Source organism: Hylobates moloch, unplaced genomic scaffold, assembly GCF_009828535.3.
Source record: "Hylobates moloch isolate HMO894 unplaced genomic scaffold, HMol_V3 SCAFFOLD_3, whole genome shotgun sequence".
Taxonomy (NCBI): domain Eukaryota; kingdom Metazoa; phylum Chordata; class Mammalia; order Primates; family Hylobatidae; genus Hylobates; species Hylobates moloch.
In genome coordinates, this window is record NW_026652278.1 from 83,433,859 (window position 1) to 83,452,425 (window position 18,567).

The window sequence follows — 18,567 nt, forward strand, 5'->3', positions numbered from 1 at the left end:
AGACTTATTCCCCGACTTACCAATTAATTATTCTTTCATCCAATTATTGGGCACCTCCTGAATGCTGTCCTAAATAGGGGGCTGCAGGAGCCAAAGAGGGGTGTGAAAGCTGACTGCCCTCCTGGACCTAACCTCCTGCTGGAGAATTAATAACTTAGCATTCTGCAGTGAGTTAATTCCCTCAGGAGACGATGGTGTAATCAAATCCCACTCTTCTCCCCTTCAGGGACAGAGACAGGCATCAAAATAATCGCCTCTGCCTCCAGCATAGTTTCTACTTTATTAGCAGGCCAGGCCCAAGACACGCCCTTCAGGGCTGGCTGGATTGCCCCGAGGTCTGAGCGCTTGGGCTGCGGATCAGAATTGATTTGTTAATGGCACTTGATCTGGCTTTCTGAATGGAAGTGCTGTTTCTGAGGGAAATGCGACAGAAAGGAGGGGATGCACGCGCCTCCCCTTGGGTAATCCGATTAATCCAGTTAGTGCCAACTGTGTCATCTACACAACAAGAAACTGATCCTTCACAGATCCCCCCCTCCCCAGAGCAGCCCTGCCTATGGAACAGAAACAGAGAGACCATTTACAAAATGATTTCAGTTTCCCAGTGAAAGAGTATGGCAGCTTGGGCCAGCGTTGAGAATGAAGATGGAGAGACCAGTGGGGTCAAGGCCATTGGAAGCGAGAACAATTCCTGGGCTTTTTATCCGAGCCGTGAGTGGATGTTGGTGCCATTTAGTAAGATGGGAAACAGGGTCAGGGAGTGGGTACGGGATGGAGAAATCATTGCCACACATGTTGGGTTCGAGGTCGTCTGGGTGGAGACGTCAAGCTTGATATATGTGTTTGGAGCCCAAGGGAGAAGTCAGTACAGAGCTATAAATTTGAGGGCCATCAGCACATAAATGATCCTTAAAGTCATGGACCTGGGTGAGATAATCTAGAAACAGAAGAACAGGGGGCCTGGAGGTCAGGTGGAGAAAGATGCAAAGGGGATTGAGAAAGAGCAGCCCATGAAGTAAAGGAAAGCCAGAAGAGTCACAAAGATTCAAGACAGAGGGAGCGGCCAGCCACATGGAATGCTGTGGAGAGCTCGAGGAGGAACAGGACACAGGAGACCCAGCTTGGCAACCCTGAAGTTGTCACTGGGCTTACTGAGAGTCAGACTGGAGTAGCAGGAGAACAAATGCTTGCACACTGACAGAAGTGATCCAACAGCAGAAAGAAATTGTCAATGAGGCAGTCAGTGATTTGAACCAGTGAGTATGGTTGACTTTTTTCAGACATTTTGATACTAAAAGGAGCAGAAAAATGAGGGAGTTGCTGAAAGAGGATGAGGATCAAGGGAGGTGTTTTTAGGAGGAGAGACAAACGTATGGAAAGAATTTAGTAAAAGAAATTGATGAAGAGACAGGAGATAAATGGAGGGGTGGAATTCTTGCAAAGGCAAAAGGAGATAGAACTCAGAAAATAAGAGGCCTTTGGTTGGTACAAGGTGAAGTGGAAAGCTTGGGCCTGAGGCTGCAGAGGTAGGAGCATGCAGAGGCTCCAAGCTGGTACCTCCTGGTCTCAGGTCACAACCTTGAGATAAGAGGCGGGGAGGTGGATGTTGAAGATGAAATCAACTGTGTGAAATAGCCTCCTGGAAAGTGGGAAAGAAGACTTGAAAAACTTGATAAGATTTATGGACTGTGTTGAGCTCATATATGAAGGTTCAAAGTGATATATTTTAGGAGAGGCTAATTAACATTGTTATGTGATCTTCCCCACCAATGCTCAGCTCCTCAGGTTCAGCCAGAGTTGGTGAGTGTAACTGGTAGGGACGGTGAAGGTGTGGCAGAGAATGGTCATGCTGGAATCTGAGCTGAGTAAGGAAGTGTGTTCAAGTCTGCTTAGGCAGGTTCAAGTCTGCTCAGGCAGCCATAACAAAGTACGACAGACTGGGAGGCTTCAACAACAGACACTTGCTATCTTACAGTTTAGCAGGTGGGTTTCTCCTGACACCTCTCTCCTTGGCTTGTGGATGCCACCTTCTCCCTGTGTCTTCATGTGGTCTTGCCTCTGTGCGTATCTGCATCCTAATCTCTTCTTATAAGGTGACCAGTTATATGGGATTAGGCGTCACCCAAATGGCCTTAACTTAATTGTCTCTTTCAAGGTCCCATCTCCAAATACAGTTACAGTCTGAGCTTCTGGGAGTTAGGACTTCAACACAGGAATTTTGGAATGACACAATTTGGCCCATAAGAGGAATGAAGTGACAGACAGGGTAAATGACAGATGGTGAGAGCATAGCAGGGCCGAGGGGTTTGGCCATCTCAGTGACATGAGATGTGTTCAGTGGGTATCAGAGGATGTGAATTAGAAAGCCAGGAATGTGGTCAGAGTGTGGGATGCTTGAAACCGAGACTTTAGAGGTGGTGGGCTCCTGGTACAGAGAAGTTCCCAGATGTGATATTGGCCATGGGTGCAGGGGTGAGACTGTCAAAGGTGTGGAGATGGAGAAGTTGGGAGAGGAGGATGGAGGCTGGGCATCCACATGGATGCTCATATTACCATAACGATGATTCCAGTAGCATGGGGGAAGCAGGTGAACTGAGAGCCCAGATATTCATGATGGGGACCTTGGAAGATATTGGCGCAGCACAGAAACAAGGCGGATGATGGTGATGGGGGGTGTAAAACCTAACAGCTCCAGCTCCAAAGCAAAGTGGGATGAGGGAGGGGGAGTTGTTTAGAAGCAGGAACAGGGAGAAGGAAGCTGTCCACCCCACCTGGCCCTGGGGTGCATGAGTGTGAAGGAAAACAGCATGCTTGAGAGGGTGGAAGGGGAGCGGGCACCTCAGGGAGGCAGCCCCTCGGGAAGTGCCACACTGCAGTTGAGGCAAAGCTGGGCGGGACACCTACAGAAGAGTTTAGCCATACAGGAGAATGGCCCATCTGAGACAGGCACGAAGGGCTCCAGAAGGAGGAAAGGAGAAGTGTGAAGACTGCATGCACGTAGGGGACACGTGGCCTGGGGAGTGGGGTGATGGGGGAGCCAGGGAGCCCCCAGGGTGGTTGCCTAGTGTGGCTGTTGGGGCTGAGGTGCTTTCTGACCCACAGCAGTATCCTGATTAACTCCACGGAATGGGTTGAGCTATTTTAGGGGAGCATAGCTCCCAACTCTCTCAGCTGAAGCCCTAAGATCCTGCCCCCACTTCCTGGAGCCTGGGTACAGGGACAGTGCTCACGGGCACAGAGTCCAGACAAGCGCTTGCTGGCAGGGGGCCTTGGCCAAGCTGAGCTCCTCTCAGCCTGGTGGAGGTCTAGACCAAGGAGCCTGAGCTCAGACGAAACACTTCCCCAGATTCTCATGTGCTCAGCTGAGGCCTGGGGTAGGGGCTTGTCCACCCCGACCCTCCATTCTATCAACCTCTGTCCTTGAAGACACTGCCCTTGAGCCTCCGCCCTGCCCCCAACCAGGATGACTCCCTCCTGTGAGCCCCAGGCTGCTTAGCCTGACCCTCTGCCACGACACTGAGGGCATGAGGCCCACAGGGTTCCAGGGACTGCCAGGATGGCACAGCCCAGGCGCAGGGGAGCAGGGCTGGCTGCCGCACCCCTCAGCTCCGGCACAGACATGGGCTCAGACACGGTGCAGGAGTGTGTGCACTGACATCAACGAAGGCGGCCTGATCATCTGCAGGCCACTGCCAGTGTCCTCTGGGGGCCCAAAGCACCAGGATACACAGGCTAAACCAAAGCAGCAATTCAGACAGAGTCCTGAGGGGCTGGGAGGCCACGTCCACAGAGGAACTTGAGGCTAAGGCCAGGTGTGCTGAGGCCAGTGTGACTCAGCCCTGATTGCAGACTGGTGTTGGATGATGACATCAGGATTGTCTAGAGCATTCCTTAATAAAACAAAATAAAACAGATTCCTGGGCCCCAGTGATTTTCCAGAGGGGGGCCAAGGAATCTATTTTTATAGCACTCTGGTGTTTTCATGTGCAGCCCAGGCTGGGACCTGCTTACTCGGATATTAGCAGAGCATCCAGGTCCCCCTCTGGCTTGCTCTTTCCTGGGCACCTTCTGTCTTTCGTTACACCTGTGAGGTGGGATTTCATTCCCACTGAATCGAGGAAGAGGCTGTGTCTGTCTCCTTTAGGGGTGGCCAGTGGCGAAGCAGGGTCTGACACTGGAAGGAAGCATCTGCCTAGCCAGCCTGAGATCTGCAGTGCCAGGGAGGCCGGGTGGGATTCTGAAGACAGGCTTCGGGCCTCAGAGGGAGCCTGCGCACCCTATTAGGACCTCCCTCCCCACCACCTCGAAGCTGTGGCCTTCCTGAACCCAGGAGGAGCCAACCCGTTATCCTGGTCTGGAAATTTAATTAGACATTCAGCCCCGAGTCTGGGAGACTACAGCACTTGTCAATTTGTAGGAAAAGGATGGCCAGCTTGGAGAGCCCCCAGCCCTCTGGCTTTCCTGGGTGCTGCTGTGAAGAGCCTGTGACCAGACCTCAGAGGCAGATGCTTTTCGTTTACACAGTCCCGTAAATATTTATCCCCGACAGTCAATTAGAGCTGAGCCACTGCTTGCAAGGAGGGAACTGACAGAAGGCGGCTACAGCTGCAGAAGGCCATGGTCATGGTTTACAAGAACCACTCAGGATGGGGGCATTTTGCTATTTACGTATTGTCATCCAGAGCTAGGCATGTCTGCTGATTTTAAAACCAATTACGCATTAGCACTAACAGCCTCTCTGATTTAATTGGCCCAGAAATACCTCCCGAGCTCTCAAGACTGAATGTGATTCTCTTGCTCTGGGAAGGGGCTGGGCCAATGCCTCCCTCCTTCAATAGAAGAATGAAGGCCATTAGGGACAAGCGCATCCAGGCAGGAAAGGCAAGTGGTCCAGGGCAAGAGGCCTGCACTTGACCTACCATGGCTGCTGTCTCCTGGGGCCTGGGCTTCCTAGTCTATATGAAGATAGCAGTCTGCCCTGTGGGCAGGACCAAGGGGATGGGCGGTAAAGCAGATGGCCTGGCGCCTGGCACACAGAGGGTGTTGGCTAAATGGTAGCTCTTATTAGATTTGGGGATCACCCTGGGGATGCTTTGCCCAATGCCCACAAACCCTCTGGAAAAATCTGGTGAACTTGAACATGAGTACTGTCCTTGTGGTCAGAGGCAGGGGCCCGTGGGCCCTCAGGCTGCTTTGCTCTTTGCATGGAATCCTAATCCCTATGAACTCTGCGGGGCATATTGCTTTCCCTGGGCCCTCCACGTACCACTCTCTCTGTGTGCACACACACTGGACTCCTCTCTTTACCTTCTCCCTGATCACCATCTCTCTGGCCCTCGTTTTCCATTTTATGTGCAGCACAGTAGTGTTTGGGGTACAAGATAGCTGGGAGGTGTTTTTTTTGTTTTGTTTTGTTTTGTTTTTGTTTTTGTATCTCCTGCCTTTCTCTCCCACCATCCTTTCCCCCAGTTCTGGAAGCCTGACAGCTCTTTATATCCTCTGCCTTTGTGGGAAGAGTGGTTAGAACCCAGAAGAAAGAGCACTTCTTGGTTCTTAAGTTCTTTTTTTAAATTAAATTGTACTTATTTTGGGATAACTGTAGATTAACATCCAGTTGTAAGAAGTAATACAGAGATCTCATGTGTACCCACCTTCCCCCAATGGTATCATTTTCCAAAACTATAGTACAATATCACAACCAGGATACTGACATTGATACAGACAAGATACGGAACATTCCATCACCACCAGGATCCCTCATGCTGCCCTTTTATAACCACAACCACCTCACCCCCTTCTTAACTCCTGGGCAACCACAAATCTGTTCTCTATTTCAATAATTTTATTGCTTCAGGAATATTATATACATAAAATCATATAGCATGTATGATGCAGGGACTGGCTTTTTTCAAACAGCATAATTCTCTGGATGGAGATTTATCCAAATTGTTGCATGTATCAACAGTTCTTTCCTTTTTATTGCTGAGTGATATTCCATGGTGCTAGGTATCAGTTTCTTTCATCATTTACCTATCAAAGGACATCCGGGTTGTTTCCAGTTTTGAGCTATTAAAAATAAAGCTACTATGAACGTTTGTGTACAGTTTTTTGTGTGAACCTATGTTTTCACTTACTGGAAGAAAATGCCCGGGAACGAAATTTCTAGGTCACACCATAGTTGTATGTTTAGTTTTTTTAAGAAACTGCTAAAATTTTTTCCAGAGTGACTGTACCATTTTACATTCCTGTCAGCAATATATGTATAATCCAGTTTCTATGCATCTTTGCCAGCATTTGGTGTTGTCACTATTTTTTATTTTAACCATTTTCATAGGTGTGAAGACAATGTAATCCGCCACAGACTAAAGAAAAAAATAACATGATTATATTAATCAATACAGTAAAAGCATTTGGCAAAATTCAACATCCATTCATGATAAAATCTCTTAGAGAACTAGGACCAGAAGGGAACTTCCTCGACCTGATATGGAACATCTACAAAAAGCTTAAAGCTAACATATTATTTAAAGGTGAAAGACTGAATGCTTTCCCCCTAAGATCAAGAATAACAGGATACCTACTCTTACCACTCTGTTTAACACAGTATTGGAGTTCTGGCCAGTGCATTAAGGCAAGAAAAGGGAATAAAAGGGATACAGATCAGAAAGAAAAAAATTAAATGATCCCTGTTTTCATGACATGATTATGTATGTAGGAAATAGTAGCAAATCTACAACTCCAAAAACTCCTAGAATAAATGAATTCAGCAAGGTTGCAATATAAAAGATTAACATACAAAACTCAATTATAGTCTTTCACCTTTAAATATGATGTTAGCTATAAGCTTTTTGTAGACGTTCTTTATCAAGTCAAGGAAGTTCCCTTCTGGTACTAGTTCAATACGAGATTTTATCATGAATGGATGTTCAATTTTGTCAAATGTTTTTACTGTATCAATTAATATAATCATGTTATTTTTTTCTTTAGTCTGTTAATGTGGTGGATTACATTGATTGATTTTCAGATACTGAGCCAGTCTTGCATCCCTGAAATGAGCCCCAGTTGGTCATGGTTTATAATTCTCTTCATATATTGCTTAATTCTACTTGCTAATATGTAGTTCAGTATTTTTTCCATCTATATTTGTGAGGGCCACTGGTATATAGTTGGTTTGGTTTTTTGTTTGTTGTACTGTATTTATCTTCTTTTGGTATCAGGATGCCAGATTCGTAAAATAAATTGGGAAATGTTCCCTCCTCTTATATTTTCTGAAAGAGATTGTATATATGTGGTATCAATTCTTCCTTAAATGTTTGGTAGAATTTGTCAGTGAAATTATTTGGGCCCGAAGATTTCTTTTCAGGGAGTTTTAATGTTGCTAATTCAATATCCTTAACTCATTTATGCCTAGTGTTCCATTATTAGAATGCTAAGCTTGTAGGAGTTATTTATGTTATTATGTTATTATGTTATTATGCTTAAGGTCATCACCAAAGTCTGATTTTTCACAAAAAAAAATTTTGCAACCTCCAGCATAAACGGGTTAATAATTGTAGGGCTATTCAAATAATCATAATATTCAATCCATTGTGGTAGTTTATACTTTTCAAGGGATTGGTCCATTTCATGTAAGTTGTCAGATTTATGTGTATAGAATAGTCCATAGTATCCTCTTATTATACTTTTGATGTCTGCAGGGTCTGTAGTGATATCCTGTTTCGTTCCTGATATCGGTGGTTGTGTCTTTCTCTCTTTTTTTTTGTCAGTCTCTCTATAAATTTGATTGATCTTTTAAAATAACTACTTTTCTTTTTGTTGATTTTTTTCCTGTTTTCAATTGTATTGATTTCTGCTCTTTATTATTTCCTTCATCTTGCTTGCTTTGGGTTTTTTTCTGCTCTTCTTTTTCTAGGTTCTTCAGGTAAGAAATTATTGATTTAAGACTTTTCTAATGTAAGCATTTAATGCTATAAATTTCCCTCTCATCAATACTTTAGCTGTATCTCACAAATTTTCATATGGTGTATTTTAGTTTTCATTCATTTCAGTGTATGTTTTAAATTTCCCTTAAAACTCTGATATGGTTTGTCTCTAAGTCTCCACCCAAATCTCATCTCAAATTGTAATCCCCACATGTCAAGGGAGGGACCCGGTGAGAGGTGATTGGATCATGGGAGCAGTTTCCCCCATGCTGTTCTCATGACAGTCAGTGAGGTCCCAGGAGATCTGATGGTTTAAAAGTGCTTGGCAGTTCCCCCCTTGTTCTCTGTCTCTCCTGCTGCCATGGGAAGAAGGTCCTTGCTTCCCCTTCTCATTCCGCCATGATTGTAAATTTCCTGATGCCTCCCTAGCCACGTGAAACTGTAAATCAAACCTTTTTATTCATAAATTACCCAGTCTCAGGCAGTTCTTTATAGCAGTGTGAAAACAGACTAATACAGACTCCCTCTTTGACCCCTTAATTGTTTAGAAGTATGTTGCTTAGTTTCCAAATGTTTGGAACTTTTGATGTTATTTTTCTGTTACTGATTTCTACTTTAATTCTACTGTGGTCAGATAACACATTTTGAATGACTTTAATTCTTTTCAATTTGTTGAGTGTTGTTTTATTGTCCTGGGTATAGTCTATCTTGGCATATTTCCTATGGGTATTTGAAGAGAATGATTGATGATATTGTTGATTTCTTCTATATCCTTGCTGAATTTCTGTCTAGTTGTTTTAACAACTGTTCAGAGCGGTGTTACAGTCTCCAAGTACAATTGCGGATTTGGCTATTTCTCCTTTCAGTTCTGTCAGAGTTTAACATATTTTATAGTATGCTTGGTACAGATGCATTTAGGGTTGCCATGTCTTCTTGGAGGATTTATCCTTTACTTTTATATAATGCCCTTCTATGTCTCTGGTAAATTTTCTTTGCTCTAAACTGTACTTTACCTGACATTAAGATAGCTTTTTCTGCTTTCTTTTGATTAATGTTTGCATGCTATATATTTTTCCTTCCTTTTACTTATAACCAATCTATATCGTTATATTTGATGTGCATTTCTTGTAGACAGCATATAGCTGGGTAATGTTTTGTAATATATTCCATCAATCTCTGTCTTCTAATTGGTGTATTTAGAACATTTACACTTTACATAATTATCGATGCGTTAGGGCTTAACTCTGACATTTTAATTTTTATTTTCTGTTTTTCAATTATTGTTCTCTTTTTCTTGCCTTCATGTGGGTTACTTGAACATTTTTTAGAATTCAATTTTGATTTACCTGTAACTTTTTTAGTATTATCTGTTTGTATAGCTTTTTCTAACAGTTTCTGTAGGTATTACCTTGTATATACATAACTTATCACAGTTTATTAGTGTTGAAATGTTACCAGTTCTAGTGAAGTGTACAAAGCTTGCCACCTTTTATTCTCCTTTGTTTATAATACACTTGTCTTAAATATTATCTCTATATACATTTAGAACCACATCAGGCAATTTTATGATTTTTGCTTCAACACTGAGACATAGTTTAGAAGACTTGAAAGGAGAAAGAAAATGAATTTATTTACTCAGATATTTACCCTTTCTATTGTTCTTTCTTTCTTCTTGATGTTCCAGTGTTTCTCTTTTTATCATTTCCTTTCTTTTAAAAAAACTTTCTTAGGGACAAGCTGTGGTGGCTCACGCCTGTAATCCCAGCGCTGTGGGAGGCTGAGGTGGGGGGATCATGAGGTCAGGAGTTCAAGACCAGCCTGGCCAAGTAGAGACAAACCCTGTCTCTACTAATAATACAAAAATTAGCCAAGCGTGGTGGCAGGCGCCTGTAATCCCAGCTACTCAGGAGGCTGAGGCAGAGAATTGCTTGAACCCGAGAGGCAGAGGTTGCAGTGAGCCAAGATTGGGCCACTGTATTCTCCAGCTTGGGCGACAGAGCAAGACTCCATCTCAAAAAAACAAAAACAAAAACAAACAAACAAAAAAACACTTTATTTATCCATTCTTTCAGGATATGTCTGCTTGGCATAAATTCTCTTAGTTTTCTTCATATGAAAATGTTTTTATTTCCCCTTCTTCATTTCTGAAGGATATTTTTTCTTGATACAGAATTCTGGATTGATAGTTCCTTTTTTTTCAGCACTTACAAAATATTATGGCAATTCCTTCTGGTCTTCCTGGTTTCTGATAAGAAAAAAAATCTGCTATTGTCCTGGTTGCTTTTCTCCTATAGAATATATATATATACACGCACACACACACATATGGGTGTGTGTGTGTCTATGTATAGATACGTGTATATATGTATATCATTTCTCTCTTGCTGCTTTCAAGATTTTTCCTTTGTCTTTGGTTTTCAAAAGTTTGACTATGATATGTTTTGGTGTATACTTCTTTGAATTTATCATGTTTGGGGTTAACTTATCTTCCTGAATCTTTAGATGTGTGTCCTTTGCCAAATTTGGGGATGTGTTAGCTATTATTTCTCTAAGTCCTTTCTGCTCTGCCCTCTTTCTCCTCTCCTGGGAATTTGGTGACATAAACATCACCTTTTGTCTCAAAGGTGCCTTAGACTCTGTTCATTTTCCCCCAGTCTAATCAGTGTTATTCCGTCTTCAAGTTCACTGATTCTTTTCTCTGCTCCCTAGGTTCTGCTGTTGAGTCCATCCACTGCGCTTTTTATATTGGTTATTCCACTATGCAGTCCTAACGTTTCTATTTGGTTCTTCTTATCTTTTATTTTCTTGCTGAGAATTTGTTTCTTTGTGGAGACTTCCTTTTTTTTTCATTTGTTTCAAATATGTTAAAATTGCTTGTTGAGGCTTTTTTATGATTACTGCTTTTTATTTATTTTATTTTAATTTTTATTTATTTATTTATTTATTTATTTATTTATTTATTTATTTATGTGAGATGGAGTCTCACTCTGTTGCCCAGGCTGGAGTGCAGTGGTGTGATCTCGGCTCAATGCAGCCTCTGCCTCCCGTGTTCAAACTGAGATTTTCCTAGTTCTTGGTAGAATGAGTGATTTTCTGTTGAAACTTGGATATACTGTGTTATGAGACTTGGGATCTTATTTAAGCTTGTTTTAGCTGGCTTCCTCTGACACTGGTCCAGCAAGAGAATGGGGGAGGTTATAACGAGGTGGAGGTGGAAGCACAGGCTCTTCACTGGGTCTCTGTTGACACCCTGGGGGAGGGGACTCCTTATTACTGCAGGGTTGGGGGGTGGAAGTTCAAGCTCCCTACATGATCTCTATTAATGCTGTGTGGGGAAAAGGATGGAGGGCTGGTTATTGCCCAATGGAGATGGAAGTCCCAGCTTCCATCTGAGACTGTGCCTTCTCTGATACCCCCAGAAGCTGAGATGCCTCATTACTGACTGGTGATGGTAGACGTCTGGGCTCTCCACTTGTCCTTTGCTGGTGAGGGTGCTGGGGGAGAGAGGGATGACATGGTTTTTCTCTGTGGTGTTTGGCTGAAGTAGAACGGTTATTACCTAAAAGTTTTATGTCTTGCTATTCTGATCCTTTGACTAGAGAGAGCAGGCTTTTGTTAATTGTTTTGTTTGTTTGTTTGTTTGTTTGTTTGTTTTTAACTATACCCACTTGTGTTTTTATGTTGCTGGGTTCTTCAACTGCAGGTTAGATATTTTAGGTAAAAAACAAAACAAAACAAAAAAACCCCACAGTGGATTAGTTTGTAGAGCTGGCATAACAATACCACAGAGTGGTGGCTTAAAAAACAGACATTTGTTTCTCACAGTTTTGGAGGCTGGAAGTCCAAGATGAAGGTGTCACAGGGTAGGCATCTACAAGCCACCTTCTCACTGTGTCCTCACATGGCCTTCTCTCTGTGCACACATGCTTGGTATCTCTTCCTCTTCTTATGAGGACACCAGTTCTATTGGATTAAGACCTTATTTAACTTTAATTATCTCTGTAAAGGCCCTCTCTCCAAACAGAGTCACACTGAGAGCTGAAGCTTCAACATATGACTTTTCCGGGTACACAATTCAGTCCATAATAGCCAGAGAATCTGCTGCTATGATGTTCCTTGGGTCCTGAGGTCCCTAGCTGGTCTGCCTTCCTCTCTCCATCTTTCAGAGTCTTCTTACTTTTGCTTTGAATAAAATGTCCAAGTTTTTAGCGGGAGGAATGGGGAAAAGTATATGTTCCTGGAATCGGAAGACCCTCCATCCAGAGCTCTTTAAAGGTGCCTGATGTAACTCAAGTCAAAGCAGTTCTGTTTTGCAAGAGTGAGAAATACTTTTGTTTAAATTCTCATAGTCTCTGAGGACTGACAGCATAAAGATCACCCCCTAGGCCAGAGAGTTGGGAAGAATATGAGATGTGCAATGGCAAATTTACCTCCCAAAAGAAAAAAGTTCTCCTTCATCTGGGGAGGAAAGATGCTCAGATAGGATTGGGAAAGGTTAAGAAGGTCTAAGCCCCTGAGAAAGAGCCCAGTTCATCCATCTCCTGGACGGTGAGAAGGGGGATGGGCATGGCATAGAAATCTGACTTGTGCTAACTTCTCAGGGAATAGATCAGAGCAAGCAAAGGCAAGTGTCCCAAAGAGGGTGGTATATGTCCGGGGGTACTTGTGCACAGTACTGCACATTAAAGAACATCTCCTGAGTCTTGCAGCCCTGCACAGAGAGAGGTACCAGGTGCTATTTTGTCTGTGTTCACCAGAGTCTCAGCCTGTAAGCTTCCAACCTCTACTGCCAGCCTCAGGGCTCCCCGAGGCCTCCTGGCCTCTGGAATTTCCACACTACCAAAGCTGTCAGCTCCCTCCTTGGGCGTGAGTGTCAGAGCAGGCTCCTCCTATTACTCAATCCCCACCTCTCACTATTAAGCAGGGCTCCTTGAGGAAGATTGATTCGCCACTTTAAAGGAGCCTCGATGTGCTCGATGAGGATGCCACAAGACAAACGGCTCCCGCCGTGTGCCTTCAGCCTGCTGTCCCGTGTTTCCATTATATTTGGGCCACAGTCATGGTGGATGAGCTTGGGTGTAGTGTTCATTTTCTGCCTTACACGATAAACTTGTCAGCATTTGACTGATCAGCTACTTATATGCAGGGAGTTCATTTGCAAGGCCACCTGGCTTCCCGCTCTGTTGTCCTGCTCCCATTTTACCCTGTCTAATGAGCCAAGACCTGGTTCCTGTTGGGCAGTGCTTGGCTCCTGGGCCCTGCAGAGCCTGCACGTGATGGCAAGCCCTCAGTGCCTCCTCAAAATCCGTCTCCCCTGCCTGGAGGTGATGAGGGCAGTGATGCCCAGGGAGCCATTCTTTCCTGCTGCCAGCCTTGCATTGCCCAGTTGAAAAGGAGTGTGCCAGGCCTCCACTCTCCTGCCTTGAGCCTGCATCAAGGCCTGCTCCCAGCCTCCTGACTGACCGGGCATGCTGTGGGCTGCCTCAGGAGCTGCAGTCTGCCCACTCCACACTGGCTTTGGGGCTGTTTTTAAGGAGCCGTTGGTGAAGGCAGCTACCAAGCCAGAGCTCTCAGAGTTCACCCTGAGGTATGGCCAACAGGGATGAGGTGTATAGCATTCAAGCTGCCCATGGCCCCGGCTTGGCTGGCCTCCAGGCCCGTGCCCTTCCCAAGCTGCCAGGTATCCTAGACTCTGCTCTGACCACACTGAGCTCTTCCATGATCCTTCAGTACTCCCTGTTGTTGCTGGCTGAAGTCACATGACGGAGCTGGGCATTCATAGCCCTTGTTGATGAACCTGAGCACTGGGGTTGGATGCCTGTGATCAAACCCAGCTCCCTCCACTTAGTGGATGATTATTATCATCCTTGTTTACAAGAGAAACCTTGTAAATGGCGTAAGGCCAAGATATTTGGTTTCTCTGCTCCTGACCTGTAAATGAGGCATGACAATGACACCTATCTTATATGCATCAATATGCATGTTTAGATTGATACTTGGCACATAGTAGGTGCTCAACAAAGGTTAGCTAATAGCATCAGATCATTATGTTCTTCCAGCCCCACCTAAATCCTGCATGCCCTCACCCATAAGCTGGAGGTCAAGCCGATCACTCACAAGCTCTGCTTATAAGCCTGGGGATCCGTTCTCTGGCCATCCAAACCACTGTCCCACCCCCCACCCACCACCCTGCACTATTATACACCTCCTGCCATGCCTCTCCCTTCTTCTTTGCTGATCTGAACCTGACCCAGACCTAGCCAAGGCCTCCCCAGGGCTCTGAAGGCACTGGCTAGCCTAAGAGCCTGCAGGGACCGCTAGCACAGCACATAGTGCAGGTCTGAGCAACATGGCCATCAGCAGGGATGCCTAAGGAGGGGAGAAGGGCAGAGCAGGGAGCCTTGCAGGGGGGAAGAAGCCCTACCTTGTCCCAGCCTCACCCTACCCAGACTCTCCCATCAACTCATCAAGCTCAAAGCCTCAAAAGTAGTTGGGTTTTGCCTTTCATAAGGACATGGCCTTTCCCTTTCCCATTAGCCAGCTGGGCACCTCCTGGCCCCCTGTCTGAACTGGGTCCACAGATCCCAGCCTGCCTTGCCCAGGCCAAGGGAAGCACACTAAAGTCCATTACCCAGCATGGACTATGCTTGCCTTGTTCAGGAAGCCCAGGCCCCACCCTCAGTGAGTGCTGATATGGGGGAGAGGACCAGACCAAGGGTCCAGGGGCTGCAAGTGCTAACTGTCCAAAGCACGGTGGTCTGGGAATGGCAGTGAGGTCATGTGCTGTGCAGCAGGGGATGGTAGGCAGGGGTTGGGGGGGCACCTCTGGGCTCAGGTGCTGTGCGAGGCGGCCTGACAAGAGTGCAATTCCACATCTGCACTGAGCAAGCTGTGGAGGCCACGTGCTCTGTGTGTCAGGAGTCCTCCAGGGCAGGGCTGGCACTGCCAGAGGATGAGGGAGCTCAGGGAGGGCTTTCATAGACAGAGGTGGAGAAGGGCCTTGTCCTGGGCACAGCCTGCATGATGATGAGGCAATGGGATGTCCACAGGATCAGGGAGGGGCAGGAGGTTGTCTGTGAGGTCCATGCAGGGATCTAGGGTGGGAAGGAGGTGGCCTTGAAGGGCAGCAAAAGTGAGCCATGGAGCCCGCGGTGCCATGTTTAGAAACTTGGATTCTCCCTTATGGGCGGCAGAAGCTGAAACAGCTTAGAACCTGAAACTGGTTCTAAGAGGGTGATGTGGTGACTGCACCCGCTTAAGGAGCTTACAGGAAGAGGAGTTTCCCCAGGGCCTGGGCTGGCTCTCATTTGTGCTTAGATCCTCAGGGCATGGCCCGATCCTTGATGCTGATCAGACTGAGGCAGGGAAGCCCAAGAGGCCGTGCAGAGAGTGAGGAGGCATCCTGCCCTCATAGGGACCAGGAGGGGTTCTGAAAGCACAGGGCTCCCAAAGCCTCATCCTCAACAGGAGAGAAAAGAGGATGTCCCAAGGCTAGGCTGGCTTCCCAGAGTAGAAGGTCTGCTGTGGGAAACATCTCCTTCCCCAGAATTTGCAAAAAGTGAGAGAAAGGGGATGCATGGGGTCTGGAGACTCCTTTCAGGCAAGGGCATCTGTGGACACTCCTTGTAAACTTGGAGAATTCACCTGGGCAAAGCGAAGACCAGTGCAGTTAGCATCTGTGTACACAGCAGGCATTGAGAAGACCTAGGGGATGGTCTTAAAGATTTACTGACCACCCTGGGAAGGGGAGCTGTCCACATGCCCAAGGAAGGCAAAACACAGGCGAGAGCTCCCACCATCATATCTGTGATCCAGGCAGCAGGATGGAGGAAGGTGGGAAGCAGGACAAAGAGCACATGCTAGTTATCTTTGAGGAGGTTCCCCAGAAGCTGTGGTGTAGTTTTTTTGAGATCTTGCTCATAGAATTTAGACACCTGGTTACCCCTAGCTGTAAGGGAGGCTGGGAAGTGTAGCTCTAGTTGGTTATCCATGTACCAAGCTAAAAACCAGGGGTTCTACGAGCAAGGAAAGAAAGGACATGTGGTGTGCAACTAGGAGTCTCTGCCATGTAATGCACCTTTGCGTGCAAATGCCACACACCCATGTTCCCACACACAGAGCACTCTCACCCCTGCCCTGGGTGCCTCATCTTGTCCCAGCATCCAGCCCCAAGGTCAGGCTCTCCTAGTGATATGCAGCCCTCACCATTGGGTCTTGAAGTGACTCCTTGGAATTTTAAACCAAAATGTTAAACTTTGGGTGGACTTTTTAACTTTCGGTGAACTTTAAACCAAGAGGCAGGCTGTGTACTCCCACACCCAGTACCGAGCAGTGGAGAGAGCATCGTCAGCACAATAGACTCCTGTTTGGAAGAAATGGGAACATGCAGCGGGAGCAGGCCTGGCCCCCAACAGGTTCTGCCAGGTGGGCTTGGTGAACCTCCCTGTGCCCTGTGGAGGAGGCTGCCAGGAGTGGGAGCAGGCTTGGCCCCCAACAGGTTCTGCCGGGTGGGCTTGGTGAACCTCCCTGTGCCCCGTGGAGGAGACTGCCAGGGAAGGCAGCTTCTGGTCCTCTCTGGGAGGAACGCATGTGTCTTTGGTGAAGTCATGTCCTCTGTGCCTGACTCCCGCTCCTGAAGAGCCATCCTTGTCTGTACTCTTCCAGTGCCACCAGGGAGGGGGATTCCCTTTTGAGACCTGCTTACTGTAGGAGAATGTCTAGAGGAGCCTGGGAATTGGTAGAGGCTAACACAAAAGCCAGCTGTGGGCCAGGCTTGGAGCTCCTTTGGATCCATGGGTCCAAAACTGCCCCTACGAGCTAGATGTGGGTTCAGGGCAGCCTGGCCCTTCCACCTGCAGCTCTGCCTCTGAACCAACAGCTTGGGGGCAGGGAGGTGAGCAATACACTTCCTTCAGATTTTAATGTGAAATTGCCTAATTTTGAAATTGCAACAATTTTGAAATTGCAGTTTAGATGTCTGAAAGTCATAGTTCAGCACAAACAAGCATGCCTACACACAGATGTGGCTCACAGGAGCCCAAGTGGAGGGTGCTGTTGGGTGGGGGATTAAGGGCCCCTCCACGGATGTGGGCTGACCTGAGGCTCTAAGCATCCCACTTCATCTTGGCATGCATGACCAATAGCCCACACATCTGGAGGAAAGCTGGTAGCAGCTGGAGAGCAGGGCTCCTGCAGGGACCGTGCGAATGAGCTGGGATCCTGGGGTAGGACAGAGGCTCAGGACACTCTGGCTGACTTCACTGCCCACCCACAGTGGGGCAAGGTCGGGGGGTCAGGGCTGGCTCAAGACCTGGGTCTTGGTGTGATCCCAGAAGACAGGGCTGCCCTGCCCTGTGTGGGGCTCTGAGGAGGGAAGAACCTGGCCTGGAACTGGACAGGTGCTAGGACTGTGCCTGCATCCCCTGCAGACTCCACCAACCGGGACTCGCTGGACATGATTGAGCGCTGCATCTGCCTTGTGTGCCTGGACGCGCCAGGAGGCGTGGAGCTCAGCGACACCCACAGGGCACTCCAGCTCCTTCATGGAGGAGGCTACAGCAAGAACGGGGCCAATCGCTGGTATGACAAGTCCCTGCAGGTAAGCCATCCAGGTGGCCCTGCAAGAGCACAGCCATGCCCCCAGTGAGAGAGTGAGCAGGCAAGCGGGCACAGCCCGGTGCCCAGGCCCTCACGTGCTTGCGTCTGGCAGGCACACTCACTGGCTTCTGCTGCCTAAGAGGCTGGGTCTCAGGGGTCAGGAGAGCTGGAGGGGTCTGAGATGTGCTGTTGATGTCAATCTCTGGACCAGCCAGAACTCTTCTGAGGAGCCAGTGGCCAAACCTAACTCAAACTCCCTAACCTTCCTGCAGCCTGTGCCAGGAAGGTCTGGGCCAGACCTGGGGCCCATTTCCCATCACCCGTCACACCTGTGAGGTGGGGGGTGTGCCAGGAGTAGCAGAGTACAACAGCCCCACTGAACAAATCCTTAATGCATTCTGAAATAATAATGTCTGATGCCCAGAGCTGTCAGCTTTTTGGATGTCCACCCCTGTGGCCTGGCGATTTCAACATACCTCCCTCAATCCCTGAGAAGTAGAACAGCCCAGCATCTCCATGGAAGAAAGACTGTAAGATGAGATAAAATAATTCATATACGTTCATTTACATGACATCAGCCTAGAAGCAAGAAATTTACTTTGGCCTACAGAAAAATACCCATGCAGATGGGATGAAGTCAAGGTCAAACCATTCATTCCCATTCTGCCATCCTCCTTTTATTCCCCCAACATGCCAATCCTGAACCTAGTCTTGTTTATTTTAAAGTCACTACACTTTTATATTATATGCCATATAGTATAAAACAGCAGGCAAAAACAAAACATCTCTCTACTTTGGGTTAGCAAAGCTCACATTGAGAAGCATATCTAGACAACACCTCATTTTCCTTTCTCTCTGTCCCTACATTCTGCAGGTTTTCCTTTTTATTGGTTTGCATATTGATTCTGTTATTTCTGATGCGCTCTTCGGCTGCTGGGCCAGCTGTTTTAACCTCCACAGTGGTGCTAATGGCTTATCATCTTTCATGGAGCAGCTGTGGGGGTGAACCGATATAATACATGCACAGAATCTGGAACTCAGCCTTGGT

At 46.7% G+C, this 18,567-nt stretch overlaps 1 protein-coding gene across 1 annotated transcript in view; it reads left to right on the top strand.

Annotated features, from left to right (window-relative positions):
• Positions 1 to 18,567, top strand: part of CHAT (choline O-acetyltransferase) — a 52,699-nt gene that overhangs the window by 15,070 nt on the left and 19,062 nt on the right. The window contains 1 exon segment of the mRNA XM_032171447.2: positions 17,351 to 17,520. Within this exon segment, the coding sequence (XP_032027338.1) occupies positions 17,351 to 17,520 (170 nt within the window).